This window comes from Fistularia commersonii, chromosome 3 (genome assembly GCF_037954325.1).
Source record: "Fistularia commersonii isolate RoL2024-O1a breed Wild chromosome 3, RoL_Fcom_v1.0, whole genome shotgun sequence".
Taxonomy (NCBI): Eukaryota; Metazoa; Chordata; class Actinopteri; order Syngnathiformes; family Fistulariidae; genus Fistularia; species Fistularia commersonii.
The window spans coordinates 17,802,935-17,818,904 of NC_141286.1; the positions used below are offsets into that span (position 1 = coordinate 17,802,935).

Sequence of the window (15,970 nt, forward strand, 5' to 3'; positions counted from 1 at the left end):
CCTGGTCATCAATCCCGTTATTCCCTTGGGCTATGGCAGTTAACCTATAGCAATATAGATGTGCCAAGCAGAGGGCTGAATAGTGCTATTGCTTTGCTGTCTTTAATCTGTGTGCGAGCAGTTTTGCTATTGCCAGTGGGAGAATGTCAGAGTTGCCTTCACTGGCATTAATTAGCAAGAAAAGCATCAGCTGTGAATGCAACCACTTGTCCACAAACCTTTGAAATATCATCTCTTAAAATACCAGTTGAAGCGAAGAGAATGTGTAGAAACCTCAAGTCGAAGGTAAGGGGATAGTTAATAGTAAAAAAAGAATTTTAAAAATATCCTTACTTATAGAACGTGATGGTGTGGCACGACATACCGAAGCAGCGTTAACAACAGAACACCTCCCCATGTAGGAAATGAGGATACTGTGACGTCTGCAACTTTGAGGGTGTACCCCACTACATGCCAAGAGACATCTGGGATAGACCTCCACCCACCCTGTGACCCTAAGCGCAGGATAAGCTGTATAGATATGCAAATATCTATAATCCTATAGCCTCACCTCACCTCTTTAGGCACAACCTCTCACAAACTGGGGTCTGTGGCACATGCCCTTTTCTTTTTCTCTGCATTTCACCAATATAATTTTCAGTGACAGATTTTTTAAATACTCCATAAATAATGTGCAAATATCTTCCTGTTTGTGTTTGTGTGTGTCTGATACTGAGAGAGGAATGCTGCTGAGATACGAAACATTACCAGTAGTCGATATGCTTCCTGCCAATGAATAGGGAATAAGACACTGTTTTAAGCACTTACGATTCTGTCACTGTCTCACCAGCCATGAACTTCGCAACTGCCACTGGGTGGCATTTACTATAAATGGGGAGGTGGTTGTGAATTCAGCATTTACTTTCCTATCCTTTTATCTAAACCATCATGCACATTTTCACTATGAAAATATGTTTTTAAATGACTTTGGACTCCACAGCACAACCAGTGGTTTGTTTGTACAACAGATTGAATCCACTCAATCAAATATCCACATACACATGTCCAAACACTAATATCCACATTTTCTCTGGTCTGACAGTTATTATTTCATTTTTTCAATAATTTTGCCAGAAGTGACATTGAATGTTTGTTGCCTCATCTCCAATCAAATCAATGTGCTCTGTTTCAGTTACCTTTGCTTGAAGTAAATAACCCATCCTTGAGCTGCCACCTTATTGTGGTGGAGTGGTTTGCTATGTTGTTGGGGGGTTTATGCTCCTGAAAGAGTCACCCAAGACAAACAGGTTCCAGGTGAGGGACCAGACAAAGCACGGCTCAGAAGACCACCCTGGGTGAGTAAAGACTTTGGACACGGTTTTCCCTTGCCCAGATGCGTGTTGTCTCTTGTCACATGGAATGGAACCTCTCTGGCGGGCAAGGAGCTAGATATAGTTGGACTCACCTTGGCAAAAAGCATGGAGCCTGGAACCAGGCCTCTTGAGAGGGGCTGGACTCTCTTTTATGCCTGAACATGGTGTTTGTAATGGGTTTTTTTACTGGACGTCTGTGCTTACAGATTGTCCATAACAAACACCATGTTCCGACATAAAGGTGTCCATACGTGCACCAACACACCTTAGGCTGCAGTTTTTTGATAGACCTTGTGGTCATGCCTTCGGACTTGCAGCATGTCATGGACACCTGGGTGAAGAGAGGGGCGGAATTGTCAACCAATCACCACCTGGTGGTGAGCTGGCTCTGGTAGTGGGGGAGGGCGCCTGTCAGACCTGGCAGACCCAAATGTAATGTTAGGGTCTGCTGGAACATCTGGCAGGGTCCCCTGTCAAAAGGAGTTTCAACTCCCACCTCTAGCAGAACTACAACCACATCCAGAGGGAGGCGGGGAACATTGAGTTCAAATGGGCCATGTTACGGGCTTCCATTGTCGTGGGTGTAGAATGGAGCTGCGGCCGTAAGGCGGTCGGTGCCTGTGGGGCAGCAACCCTCAAACCCACTGGTGGACCCCTACGGTGAAGGAGGCTATCAAGCTGCAGTAGTCCTATTGAGCCTTTCTGGCCTGTGGGTCTCCAGAGGCAGGTGACAGGTACTGGCACGCCAAGTGGCATGCAGTTTGGGTAGACCATGGAGAACCATGATACTCAACTAGAAACAGGTGGGAAGGGGTCCTACCCCAAGTGGATGAGTTCAAGTATCTTGGGGTCTTGTTCATGAGTGAGGGAAGGATGGAGCGGGAGATCAACTGGCGGATCGGTGCAGCGTCTGCTGTGATGCTGACTCTGTATTGGTCTATTGTGGTGAAGAGGGAGCTAAGCCAGAAGGCAATTTCACAGTTGATGTACATTCCTACTCTCACCTATGGTCACAAGCTGTGGGTAGTGACTGAAAGACCGAGATTGCAGATACAAGCGGCCGAAATTAGTTTTCTCTGCTTCAGAGACAGGGTGAAAAGTTTGTCCATCCATGAGGATCTCAGAATAAAGTCGCTGCTTCTCCGCATAGAGAGCAGTCAGACGAGGTGCCTCGGGCGTCTGGTCAGGATGACTCCGGGACGTCTCCTGGGCGAGGTATTCTGGGCATGTCCATCTGGGAGGAGGCCACAAGGAAGACCTAGGAGCGACTATGTCTCTAGCCTGGCTTGGGAATGCCTTGGGATCCCCCCCAGAAGAGCCGGACCATATGGGAGGTGGAAGACTGGGCCTCTCCACACAGGCTGCGGTCCCAACGACCTGATATCGGATAAGCAAAGGAAGATGAATGGATAGATGAATGAAGTAAACAAAAACACACATGAAGACTGACCAAGTCCATATAAAGTATTCACAACAGTTGTGTGGGTCTAGGATTGGTGGCAGCATCACTCATGCTTCATACTACTGATTCTAAAGTGGGGAAGAAAATGTTACTTGAAATTTGTCAAATATCTTCAAATAGGGTAGGTCCCATTTCATAACCAATATAAGTTAGTTAAAAAGAGATGATTGTCACACTATCCTATCCAAACTGCATTATCTACAAATAAATTCTGGATCACTGAAGAGTGAAGCATTAACACCGATGTACATCCACATGTGTAGAACTTTTCAAATAAAATCTTTCTTTTATGGGAACAGCATATGTTTGGCCCTCTCGTAGACAACTCCAACATTCTTTTATTTTTCTTAACCTGCATAACTTTTTCCTTTTGCTCCAAGTTAACCTTTTACTGTTGGGTTCCTAGACATGGTCAGGGGACAGGGAAGACCCTCTCCAGGGCTGAAGATTCTATGTTCTCTGGGCTTAATCCCCTTTACTTCTGCCTCGGTGATGGTGGTGTTATAGTATGATTGCTCAATACACAATATATACATCAAGTTGATCATATTATATTGATCACATTGTGTTATGTTTGTAATTCTGTGATTCTGTTTCTCCTGAAATTTTTTAAGGATTCATTCTTGTTGTATAGGGTGTTCTTTTTCACAACTAAAAATCATGTGGTGCATTTTTCAGACAAAAATATACAGGTAATTATGTGCATTTACTTAACAAGTGTTAATTGGTTGAAAAAAGAACAACAAATAACTGCCAGCATATCCCAGTCTGATGATGGATAATGATTATTACAACTTTGGAATCACGGAATCTAATCAAATGATCATCAGGTTTTTTTCAATGTAGAAATTCGTTTACATAAATCCAGGCATAGTGACCAGTAATATGAAAATTTTAAAAGTGTCTTTGAGATAGATTATTCTCTCCTTTCTTTCTTTTTTCTGTTATAGTTTTGTTGTAGCTTCTAACCAAATGACATATAGTAATAAATCAGTTGCATCTTTAAAGATGAGCGAAAGAAAAGAACAAGCCTCAAAGACTTTAGATGAACTTTCTTATTAACATTAGAAAAGTAATTCAAATCTATTTTGTTTCAATTTGAAGCACCCAAAATTAAAAAAAAGTATTTCGGCAGCTTTGTGATCGTTAATAACATCAAGGGCTTTAGAAAGCGCTGCTTTAGGTTACTGAGGGCTCTGTCACTGTGGGCTGCCCTAGTTTCCTCATTAGGCCTCGTTTTGCTGAAAAGGCTGGCAAACTAAATATAGCTGCTTGGAGGGCTCAGTCACACAGTGGAGTGACTAAACCACTGCATATTGTTGATGATTACTTGTGATGATGAAGCTGTGATTAGTCAGGACCATGTTGTCCTCAACTCCAAATTCCTTGGAATGAATTTCCCTTTGATTTCCAGGCACATATCATTTCAATCCTCAGAAATCCCTTCACAAAAGAATGCATTCTAATACAAAAATACTGGTGATGAGTTAGTATGCAGGATATGGTATTGTGATGGCTTAAACTTAATTGGAAGAATCATATAGAAGCATGCTGCATGGCCTGGGGGAACCATCATGAGAAATTATCGCAATGTTCCTAAATTACACTGCCAGACAAAGAAGTGCCAGTTAATTTTTCTTGAAACCTTACCTTTCTTAATTTGATTTAAACTAGATGAAACAGCCAGTGTCAATTTCAACAGACACCAACATTAACGCCACCTTGGTCTAAAATAGACTAAAGGAGACCAGAGCAATTTTATATGATGAGTTTGTCTTGTAATCTATTCTAAGATGTTTTATGTTTAATTAAAATTCTGACCAAATATTGAATTCTCTGAAAGGCTTAATTAAATTGTTACTTATGTTTTATTGGCCACCAGACGCAAATAATACAAAGTCATCACTGTCCAGTAGTGGTCCACATATGCATGTGTATGATTATTTTTCATGATATGTGAATTCAGAAGCAATACTATGTAAGATATTGAAGATAATGGAGGGGGTGGAAGTCGTGGTGGTGATTTAAAGAAATAGAAGATTCACTGGAATTGCAAAAAGTTTATCATGATGGAATACAGATATCATTCCACTTTCTCCCTTCCAGTGGAGATATAAAAATTATATTTTAAAATTCTATATTAGTTGAAGTATTAGCATCTTAAACCAGCTTGTGCGATATTTTGAGTAATGCAAACAAGCAGATGAGGTAATGATACAAAGTAGATTAAGAATTCACCATGACCTGGATGACTAAGAACCTCTACAGATATAGATTAGGGTTGTTACAACACAACTTATCCTTAGCATTCCTTTCACCACCCACAACAGTCTGCATCTATACACCGTACAAATGTTTCCACTATCCATCCGCCCACCTCTTTCCATTATTTTTTTTTCACCCAGATGTTCGAGTGAGTGTGCGAATGGTTTTATATCTCTATATGTAGTGACATAGACAATGAATGAATGAACGAATCCTGCTGGTACAAATGACATTTAAAATAATTCAGTAGCCCAATAGACTATAATATGCCTATAGTCAGCAGCATGGGGTGGAAATGAATAAATATTATTTATGAAGAAATTGCATGATTTAATGTAGAATGTAGCTGTAGAAAAGGAACGGTTCAAGATGGCAAGGTCAATGACTAAGAAGTGATACACATGTTGATAACACCAATGGTTGTCGAGGATGCCATGGTCTCCATTGCCTGTTGCCCATATTTGGTGTGTCTCTATCAAATCTAAGCAAGATGAGCAGAAGACGTTAATTCTCCTCAACTAGCTACCATTGATAATTTTGTTGATTCATTATAATATAGTGTTTGCTTACCTACATATGCAAACAAGCATTCTCTATGTTCGATTCTAGAAAGACCGATTATGAGGATTCGGAGAGTACCCCACCCTTGTCTGTTGCTTTGGCGAGACCAGAGACAAGCTTTGCCATGACCAGATGTCTGCAATTGACAACAAAAGTATTTTGAAGCTGCTGTATGTTAGAAGAGGATAAACCCACATGTGTTGTCAACAAGCCTAAGCTCATGTTCCTCAGAAGAATATTGGAGAGAGAGCAAGAATCTCTAACAAAGTGTGGACTTGGTGTACTTAAAAGCACAATCAATTTTGTGAACAACATATGGTGACATTTTTTAATTAGGTAAGGGTTTATTATCATATGCATAGTAAGCAAAAATGTTTTCCTCTAGAATTAAATTCTTACTTTGCTGTTTGCAGTGAATTCCAGATAGTATGGCAAAGTGTCAGTAACATAGAAGGGATGTAGGTAATTTAAGTTAGGACATAAAACAATAAATAAATAAAAAAGCACAATTAAGAGCAGTGAAAAATACATTTTGCTATGGTCCAATTAGAGGGAATTGGCAGGAGTTGGCAGGTAAACAGTCAGTTAAGGTAGGCCATGAACATTCTGAGGTTGTTCATGGCTGTTTGACGAGTCTTACCACTTTTTTACAATTGCAACGACTATTGAATAATGGCAAATTAAAATGTCCAAATTGAGATGTAAACAGTCAAATACAGTATGAATTGGGTAAATTGAAGAAGTGTAAATTGAAACATAAACAGTTAAGTACAGCACTGGATGTGCAAATCTCATAGTATTTGGATGTAGTCACTACTTCAAGAGGAATGCTCTGACCTACTTAGATTTATTCTGTACAGTGTTTCCCCAAGGAAAAACTGGTAAGAATTGACCTTAAATGATGGCAGAAGCAATCCGTGGTATATTTCACTGTGAAGGCAGACTAAACATCATGCACTGTTTACATGGACACAAATAGTCTGCTTGATTCAAATCAACATCTGCACCAAGTACAGACACGCACACACACACACACACACACCTTTAAACAGAGATATCATTGTCAGTTTTAGCTAGAAATAGAAACTTGCAATGACTTGCAAACATTACATTACACAAACATTAAGATTACTCAACATGTCTATATTTAGTAAAATCACCTCCTTGTTAAAACTGAAATGCTGTCCCTATATTTTGTATTTATTATTTTTGTTGTAGCTAATGTCCAAAATTTGGCTTTGGAAATACATAACACACAGACCAAGTTTAAACACATTTAACTATGATTGATTGAAAAGTAAGAACCTTGCCACGCTACAGCATTGTCTCATAAGGCTAAAGTTCTAGAAATTTCCTCAACAACTTAAATCAAATTTAATTCTTATATCTAGTTTGACAATGAAAGCAAATTGGCTTTTGCCTCCATTGACATCTTATTAGATTTAACAGATATCATTCATTAGTAATACAGTAAGACTCCCAACAACACTCTTTGTCTTCCCCTTTTGGCTTTTCCCTTCAGGGGTCGCCACAGCGAATCAACTTTCTCCATCTAACCCTATTCTCTATATCCCCCTCTCCCACACCAACTACCCTCATATTCTCTCTCACTACGTCCATAAATCTTTTCTTTGGTCTTCCTCAAGACCGCCTGCCTGGCGGCTCCAATTCCAGCCACTGTCTAATGTCAAAATATCAAATATCAAAATATTCACAATCCCTCCTCTGTACATGATCGAACCATCTCTGTCTGGCTTCTCTGACCTTTTCTCCAAAAAATATAACATGTTGTTCCTCTGGATAGACTCATTCCTGATTGTATCCGTCCTGGTCACTCCCAAAGAGAACCTTAGCATCTTTATCTCTGCGACTCTAGTTCTGCCTCCTGTCTTTTTGTTATTGTTACTGTCTCTAGGCCATACAGCATCGCTGGTCTCACCACTGTCTTATACACCTTTCATTCTGGCTGATACTCTTCTATCGCATAGTACCCCTGACACACTTCTCCCCCCATTTCAACCTGCTTGAACCCATCTCCTCACCTCTTTTCCACACTCTCCACTGCACTGGACTGTTGACAATAAATGCTTGAAATCCTCCAGCTTCTTGATCTCTAATCCCTGTTGCGTCACTGCTCAAACCGGGTTTCTCTCATTCACACACATATACTCTGTCGTTCTGAGACTAACCTTCATTCCTCACCATTCCATAGCATACCTTCACTTATCTAGATTTTCCTGAACTTGTTCCCTGCTGTCACTACAGATCACAATGTCATCTGCAAACATCATGGTCACTGATTCCTGTCTAACCTCATCTGTTAGCCTGCTCATCATCACTGCAAACAGGAAGGGGCTCAGAGCTGATCCCTGTTGAAGTCCCACTCTCAACAACACTGTTGTGAATGAAACTGCAGTATCATCACAAGATATTGTGGTGTTTCAATAAATGGGGCACTGCCATACTATAATCCAATAACTATGTAATTTTTTCAAATTATGTTATTTTTGAATTATAAATAATGTTTTACTCGAAGACTTGCTGTTTTAACAAACCAGAGAAAAGTGGACAATCAATAATAAAATGTTCAATTTCTTTACATTTAACAAAGGCATCATTTGTGTTTTTGGTAACAGTTTCATTCAGCCATTGCCAAATCTTATCATGGCAGCTGGACTCAGCTTCCTTTGAAGATGTGTCACCTCTTGCACGAGTTCAGTTGACATGGTATACTGAGAAAGTTTGCAGACACATTGTTATTTAAGTTCCATTTATTTCCATTTATTTATTTATTTTTCATTCTTTGAAGGATGCCTAGTCCTGTTCACTCTGTCTGTCTCTGGCATCACAATAAAGATTTTCTTTTGGTTGGTAAAGGCCTGATTCAGTGTCTTGACTGCATATAATATATGCAGTCAAATCTAAATGTTTCCCTAAAAAAACAGGATAAATATGTCAGCCTTTAGAACCTTGCAGCTTGAATATTGAATAACCAAGATTGTGCTTTGAAGCATAGCCGAGGACATTTTTTATAAATCAGTGTTCACTGCTCCTGTTGCATGAAAGCAGTGAAGAGAACAGAAAAACAACTATGTACAATCAAAAGAGCAAAGAAAGAGCTCTTTCTGCCAGATTTTTTATGTTAATCGAAGAGACGTATACACTGAGAGTGAGTTTGCAAACTCTTCCAAGGTTACTTGTGTAAAGATGTATCCTCAGACTGACATGTGGTGGCTCAATGTTTTGTCAAGCAGCTATAATCCTGTTACTGTAAGTTGTGTTTGTGACATTTCTTCATTCCCAGCCTTGAAACCTGTGCTCTGTCCTTTTTTTTATTTTTTCAATGGAGTGTGTTTTTCTAGTTTTGTCACCTTCAAGGTGGGTAAAATGGCAGTTAGTCTGAGCACAAATAAGTAGCAACAAGGAGACTTACAAGGTGGTGAGGCAGGCAGGCAATCTCCTATTAAACACACACAGGTGGAAGTAATTTGTCTGTGCTCACAAGACCATCTCAAACTGTGTCTCTGCTCCAAGCTGCCCATTGCAGATGATTTAATTTGCCTCCATCAAAATGCAATTTCTCCTCTCTTGCACCCAAACAACCTCTCCTTGAACTTCCTTTCCTCCTCTTATCTTACCCTTTTCACACACTCAAGTTAGGTTCCATTAGCTTTCTGCCCTATTCTTCATCTTGTCTTTTTCCCCTTGTCTTTCTTCAACTCTTTGACTGTATTCCTTTTGGGCTGAATCCTGATATTTCCCCAGGCTTTCCTGACAGTTTATCTTGTGTTATTTCTACCTGAACGATAAGACTCTGGTGAAAGAAACAGGGGGCGATGGGGACTCATGACTGTACAAAACAAGTGGAAGTGGTATACTGGTTCATGGGCTGATGACTAGCCTCTCTCAGACAACAATGCAGCATTGAAATTATTCTCACAGCAAATGGAAGAAAATGCTAAGCTGCTGAGAGCGCTCACCGGCGCAACTAGTTTTAAACGGACACTAAAGCCAAATGCTGTCCCTAATTTTTCTTTGACAAACAAAGCTTTTACAAAGGTGCCAGGGAAATGGCTGAAGCCTGCTTGAAGAAACACCACAGGCAGGAGATGCCGGATGTTCTCTTGTGAGGATGTCAACAACCCATTATGGCAGAAGCATTTGATAATGAAAGAGCTGGTACCAGCACGATTATGGAAGGCTGAAGACAAGTCACCCGGTCAGTCAACACAGCAGTCTAGAGACCTACAACGAACAGCCCAGAACAATAAGTGGTGCTACGTACAATAGACACTCTCTCTGTTAGTATAGCAACCCACTTTCAGGGGACGCACCAGTGACTTTTGCAAACTTATGTGAACTTCGCTGATGTGTATAATTTTTTTCGTCAACAACCGTAACGTGTTTCTCGGGCCGAGCGATCGTAAAGCGGCAGCGAAGACACGCTAAGTGAGGCACGCAGTGATGGTGCCTCATGGTAGGGGGCACTGGTGATCCCAGAGAGCCTTTTTACTACTCGGCTAAAGAATAATAGAATTTGCAATAGCAAGCTAATGTAAACAGTTAGCAAGTGAAGTGCAGCCATTCAGTTATTTTTTCCTCTTTCTTGGCTCTATTTCCAAAATGGAGGATTACATAGCTAAACTGAAAGAATTTTCTGAACTGGACTTTCAGTCGAAGCAGATTATAAGTAAGGGAAGACCGAAGCCGGTACTAACGGATTAGCTTCAGACTAGGAGACGGAAGTCTTTTCAAACGGAGTGGTTCACACGAAAAGGCTGGCGCTGTGGTTGTCCAGTAAGAAAGCGCCTTTTCTGCTTTTCCTGCAGTCTTTTTTCAACTTCTGGCAATCAAACATGAGCAGTCGGCCACTCGCATTCAAAGTCAAATCGCGCTAAAAACATTCGAGATGTCCAGGATAGATTTGGCTTTAAATGAACAGCACAGACACAACATCAGCATCCACAATGCTAGGGTAAAGGAAAACCGCTCAGCGCTGCTCAGCGGCGCATGGACTTCATTTATAAGTAAAGGAAGAGATAATAACGTTTTTTTATGTGCTTTTTTTCTATGCTACAGTTTTTATATGTAAAGAATGCTGATATGATATTTTAAACTAAACACGTTAACTGCTGCCAATAAAATGGTGAATAAGCTACTCCGTAGGGTTCATATGTTTGTAAATCTGACTGATGACGTCAGTGCCTCATCAGCCATGAACCTCACCGCACGTCACTGCAGGTGTGAGTGTTATTGTTCAATAGAATTCCGAGATTGAGGGAGAATTAAAATTCTACACAGGGAAAAGTTAAAATTACAGGTGAAGCATATGCAGAGGTCACCTGCAGAACTGCCACCATTGTGCAAATTCTTTTTCTTTTTCCCTTCAGGAGTCGCCACAGCGAATCAACTTTCTCCATCTATCCCTATTCTCTATATCCTCCTCTCTCACACTAACTACATTCATTTTCTCTCTCACTACGTCCATAAATCTTCTCTTTGGTCTACAATGACAAGCTTCTTTACATCACTGTTCTTAAAACTAATTGTTTACACATTATTATATCTGACTTCAAATAGAAAATTAGGAATTTTCCAAATTCCACTACATAGCATGGTAATGCACCAGCCTGTCGGTATAAATGTTAATTGGAAAACGCCCATAGATTTAACAATGGAAATATTGATATGACAATAGATAAATCATGAACATATTAATTTAGCAGTATGTCAAGTGTGAGACAAAGTCTGGTAAAGACAGCAAAACAAGGTAATCAGAACAAATTTGAGAAAGAGATCTATAGATGTACTGATGAGACTGACAAGAAGTACTACAGTTCAAGAAGTCATGTGTTTCATTTTGCCAATATGATAGATCGAAGTAACTCAGCAGTAACCCCAGGGTATGACTACTTTCAACCTTTGTGAAATCTACCACAAAATTGCAGTGGGTAGATGTTGTAAAGCTTACAAACAGGATATAGGCTTGGACTGATCTGAAATTCTTTGAGAAGCAGCCCACTTTTTTTTTTCCACATCACAGTAACCTTGTAAGATCATCCATCTCTCTTTAAGAATCCACAGCATTAATTTGTATAAGATTATTATGAGCACCACCCACATATCATGCCCCAACATACACTAAGTATTTGGTATTTAATATACCAAGGTTTGTCTGTTTTATGATTAGAAGATAATTGTTTTCCTTTAATATGTACAATATTAGGAATATTGAATTCTTAATTGAAATGAAAAAAATATACTATTCTTAATGGCAAATATTTTGAAATCTTGCAACTGGACATTAAGGGGTTAGGGTCAAAACAGATACATTTCTTCTGTTATTTCCCAGTAACCCTCGTGACAGATTTCCACCCTAGTTGCCTTTGTTCTGCTTCATCACTTTCATGAGATCTGACAGGAGCATCTAAAGGTGGTGAGTCTGAGTTCCTGGCTAACCAGCAAATTGCCTGGTTAGCCATTATGACTTGGATGTAACTGTACTGATCTCCACACAATAACTTACTACCCACTACTCCTGCTCTTCAGTCATAATTAAAGAGAAAGTTATGGGGGTTCAAACTACCGCCTGTGGGCCAACTGTTGCCCGTGGCCCACTTAATTGGCCGGCAGCAAATTCTAAAAATACAATTAAATATGTCAAACACATGAAACTTGCTCTTGACTGCATTGCACTTCTTAGTTTCAACACTTGGTGGCGATACTGCATTAAACAAGGCAGTTGGCCACCAAGAGAATACAAATAAAAAATGCCAATGATGCCAAAAAAGGCTGAAACAAAGAAACGGAAAATCGCAAGTGAGTGCAGGAAATTTCAGATACGGTGGGGCAATGAATATGTCTTTACAGAAGTCAATGGGAAGTGTGTCTGTTTAATTTGCTGTTGCAGTAATTACTGTTGCAGTAATGAAAGACGACACTACAAAACAAGACATCTGACCTTCACTTCTTATGCTGGCGTTGAAAGAGAATATAAAGTTAAGAAAATGACAGCAGGCCTGCAAAGTCAACAACTCCACCGGAAACGGGTGGAATACCCAATCTGGGTCAGGAAAGAGGTTCTCCAAGCGGAGGAATTTAAGAGTCTTGGGGACTTGTGCATGAGTGAGGGAAGGATGGAGCAGATAGACAGGCAGATCAGTGTGGCATCTGAAGACTCTGTACTGGTCTGTCATGGTCAAGAGGGGAGCTGAGCAAACAGGCACTTCTGTAGCCCACATGCACAGGGTATCTGTAACACTGAACAGCAAGGCTTCACTGAAAAGCAATTTTGATTTAAGACAAAGGCCTCAAAAGGTTAACCGAATGTTAGGTAACCTATGATGAAAGAGGCTGTTCCACAGCAAATAGTCTGAGAAGCATGTAGTTTAAAGTTATTTATTCAATTTACAGAACAGAGAAATAAACACTTGTAAAACCAATCATGAAACTTTGAGGCTTCCTTCTAATAAACAATTTACTGCAATGGTAAAATTCTTAAGTGTTTTCGCTCAAATGCCTCCAAACTTTTTTTTTTTAAAATACACTTTTCCATTACTTCAAACAATCCAGATTAAAATAATCAAAGCTAAGTTTTTTTTTGCACACAAGTTAATCTATAGAACAAGCAGTTAAACACCAATTACTCATTTTGTTGTAACACCAAAAGTCTGCTGTTGGAATTAAGGATCTTCAGCCCAAAGGGTCAATCACATGTCTGTATTTGGGAAGAGAACAAAATTTTAGCCATGTTATCAGACCTTCGTTTTAGGGGGGAGAAAAACCACTTACTGCATTTGTAAAGCTTGTTGATACGGTTAATGTCATTTGCACTCATCTCTTCTGCAAACCCAAATTTAAGGTCTGGATCACTCTTTGCAACAAGTGTTGGCCTGCCATTTTTGGAGAAGGCCGTGCTGAAGAACAAAGCGAAAAGTTTAGACAACTTATTGCGCTGCACAAAAAGTACATTGCTAATGCTAGTTTGTGAGCGACGCAAGTTCTGCCAGTGCACTTTTCACTCACTTGCTATACTGCATGACAGATGTGAAGTCATAGGGAGTTTTCAAGTTGTTTGTCGCCTCCTTGTCAAAGTTATGAGCCATTCCTGAAAATAGGACGGTCAGAGTAAAATGCTCACTTAAAGTGTAGTAGTCAACTGAATATTCAAGGCATTCTATAGAATCCATCTGGAGCACATTTACAGTCTGGGTCATGTATTCAACTTTTGCCAGCTTACTATTCAATAAGTGCAGCTTGTGACCAGGATGGAATCAGGGATGTTGCCATTAGGGCTTCCTCTATGGTTAATCTAGTTCTGAAAGGCCATACAAGTGATTGGCTCTTTGCTCTTAAGAAGCAATTTACATCAAATCCTTCCAAATTGTCCTGTTTGCTTTTGTAAACCCTTTGCTAGCACAAACTTGTGCGATAACAGAATTCACACAACCTCACTGAGCCTTCCATGTTCTGTAGCATTGCATTAAAAAAAAAAGCTGTGATGTTTATTTGTGCACTGACCGTCCCTGATGTTTTCATACACCACTTCAATGTGATCATCTCGGTCAGAGCGACTTTGCTCATGATGGAAGCCTAGAGCATGGAGAATCTCATGCTGCACGATGCCCTTGTACAAACAGCCATTTTCCATCAGTGACAGTTGTTGTTTTCCAGACAAGCGGCCAATATATGACCAACACCTAAGAGACAATATCATTATTCTCAAAGAGGACTTAAATGTAGTGAAAGAACCATAGTCTCATCTTTGTGAGTGCACAGATTTGTTTCCCCTCCCTACCCATTTCCAGAGAAGATGTCCAGGTAATTTTTTGCCTTGCGCTTCTTGATAAAGCGAATGCAAGTGACCTTGTGGAAGCTTTTCAAGGCATTACGAATAAATTTACGATTTCTTTTGCCTGCATGGAAAGAACATGGTTGAGAATTGAGATCAGATATGAAAGAGTGGCTAAAGTCACATGTACCAAATTTGTGATCAGAGCAATCATTTAAAAGCTACAGAGGAATTTTAAATGCTATAAAAGTCCAAGCCATGGATAATACAGAGCTCTTAAACCAACTGGCATTGGTTGCTGTGTAAATCTCAGATTTACCAGAGTGGAATATGTAGCAAGCGAATAGCATGTGTTTAAGCAGAACAATTCTCGTTTCAAAAGAGCACAAGACTCGCGATACCATTAAACTCCAATTTCATTCTAGCTAAACTGGAAGGACAAAGGAAGCCAAATCAGTTTGAATCCTGCACACCTACTGTAATCCGTTTCAGACACAGCTCATGACCTGAGTACAAACAAAGTTTACACCCCATGCCTGAAGAGGGGGGGAGGAAAAAAAAAAAAAAAAAACTTACTGTATTTAGTGCTGATTTTGTAAGGCACCTTGACAAGCCGCTTCTTTTTAGGCCATTTGCAACCTTTGGCTGTACAGGGGTCTGCATTCCTGGCTAGAACTGGGGCAATGTCACCATGTACTAGATGTGTGTCTATAGAACACATTACACACACACGATATCTGTTCAGTGGATAATTACCAACCACACACACACACACCATTAAGTAAGTGTCAAGGCTTACATGCATTGGCATTTGCTTGTTCAATGATTTCAGAGACTGTCAGAGATGCATCTGAAAAATACATACTCAATAGTCATTCCAGTTACATGCGCTTACTCAAAGTAGAAAAGGGTATTGTATCTTCAGTGGTAGTTCTCCATATTCAACTTACCATTGCTGTCACCATCTGATGAGGCCTGAGTGTAACAAGAGAAAAGCCGATTGAGAAATACTTCCAACTATTGTATTGAAAGCTATAGTTATCACACCAGCAACAGGAAACCTGCTGGGATTCATCTCATATTCTTGAGAAAAGGAGACTTACAGGCAAGATTGCCATCAATGCAGAGATCAGGATGAGGAGAAGCCAGCTCATGGTGTTCCTGGCTTTCAAATCTGTAGCCATAACCAGGGATCTTTCAGTATTGAATACACTGATTTATACAAAACAGCGCTAATATTGCAAACTTTCCTTGAGTATGAGGATTAAGGCTCAGAAACAAGCACATCAGATAGATATCCAAGGATGGACAGACAGCAATGCCAGATTGAGATAGATTTGCACCATAGAGAGGACAGACTGAATGGAAGAAGTTAGAGTTGCTAGGCAGAAGACAACAGGGAAGACCAAAGAGGATTCACATGTGTAGAAACAGTAAAGGAGGACCCGAGGTCAGTTGGCATGATAGAGCAACATGGCCCTCTCGAGAAAACACTAACTAGAGGGAAGCTGAAAACCACAGTATAAACACCATTACCTT

At 40.1% G+C, this 15,970-nt stretch overlaps 1 protein-coding gene across 1 annotated transcript; it reads right to left on the reverse strand.

Annotated features, from left to right (window-relative positions):
* Positions 1–2,628: 2,628 nt before the first annotated feature.
* On the reverse strand, positions 2,629–15,615 carry LOC147235736 (hatching enzyme 1.2-like). The gene is made up of 10 exons (XM_086140319.1): positions 15,535–15,615; positions 15,382–15,406; positions 15,231–15,281; positions 15,008–15,139; positions 14,438–14,555; positions 14,161–14,339; positions 13,666–13,747; positions 13,432–13,556; positions 12,602–12,868; positions 2,629–2,729 (listed from the first exon to the last, which is right to left on the reverse strand). The coding sequence occupies exons 1-10, from the start codon at positions 15,613–15,615 to the stop codon at positions 2,629–2,631; spliced, it is 1,161 nt and encodes a 386-aa protein (XP_085996445.1).
* Positions 15,616–15,970: the final 355 nt, after the last annotated feature.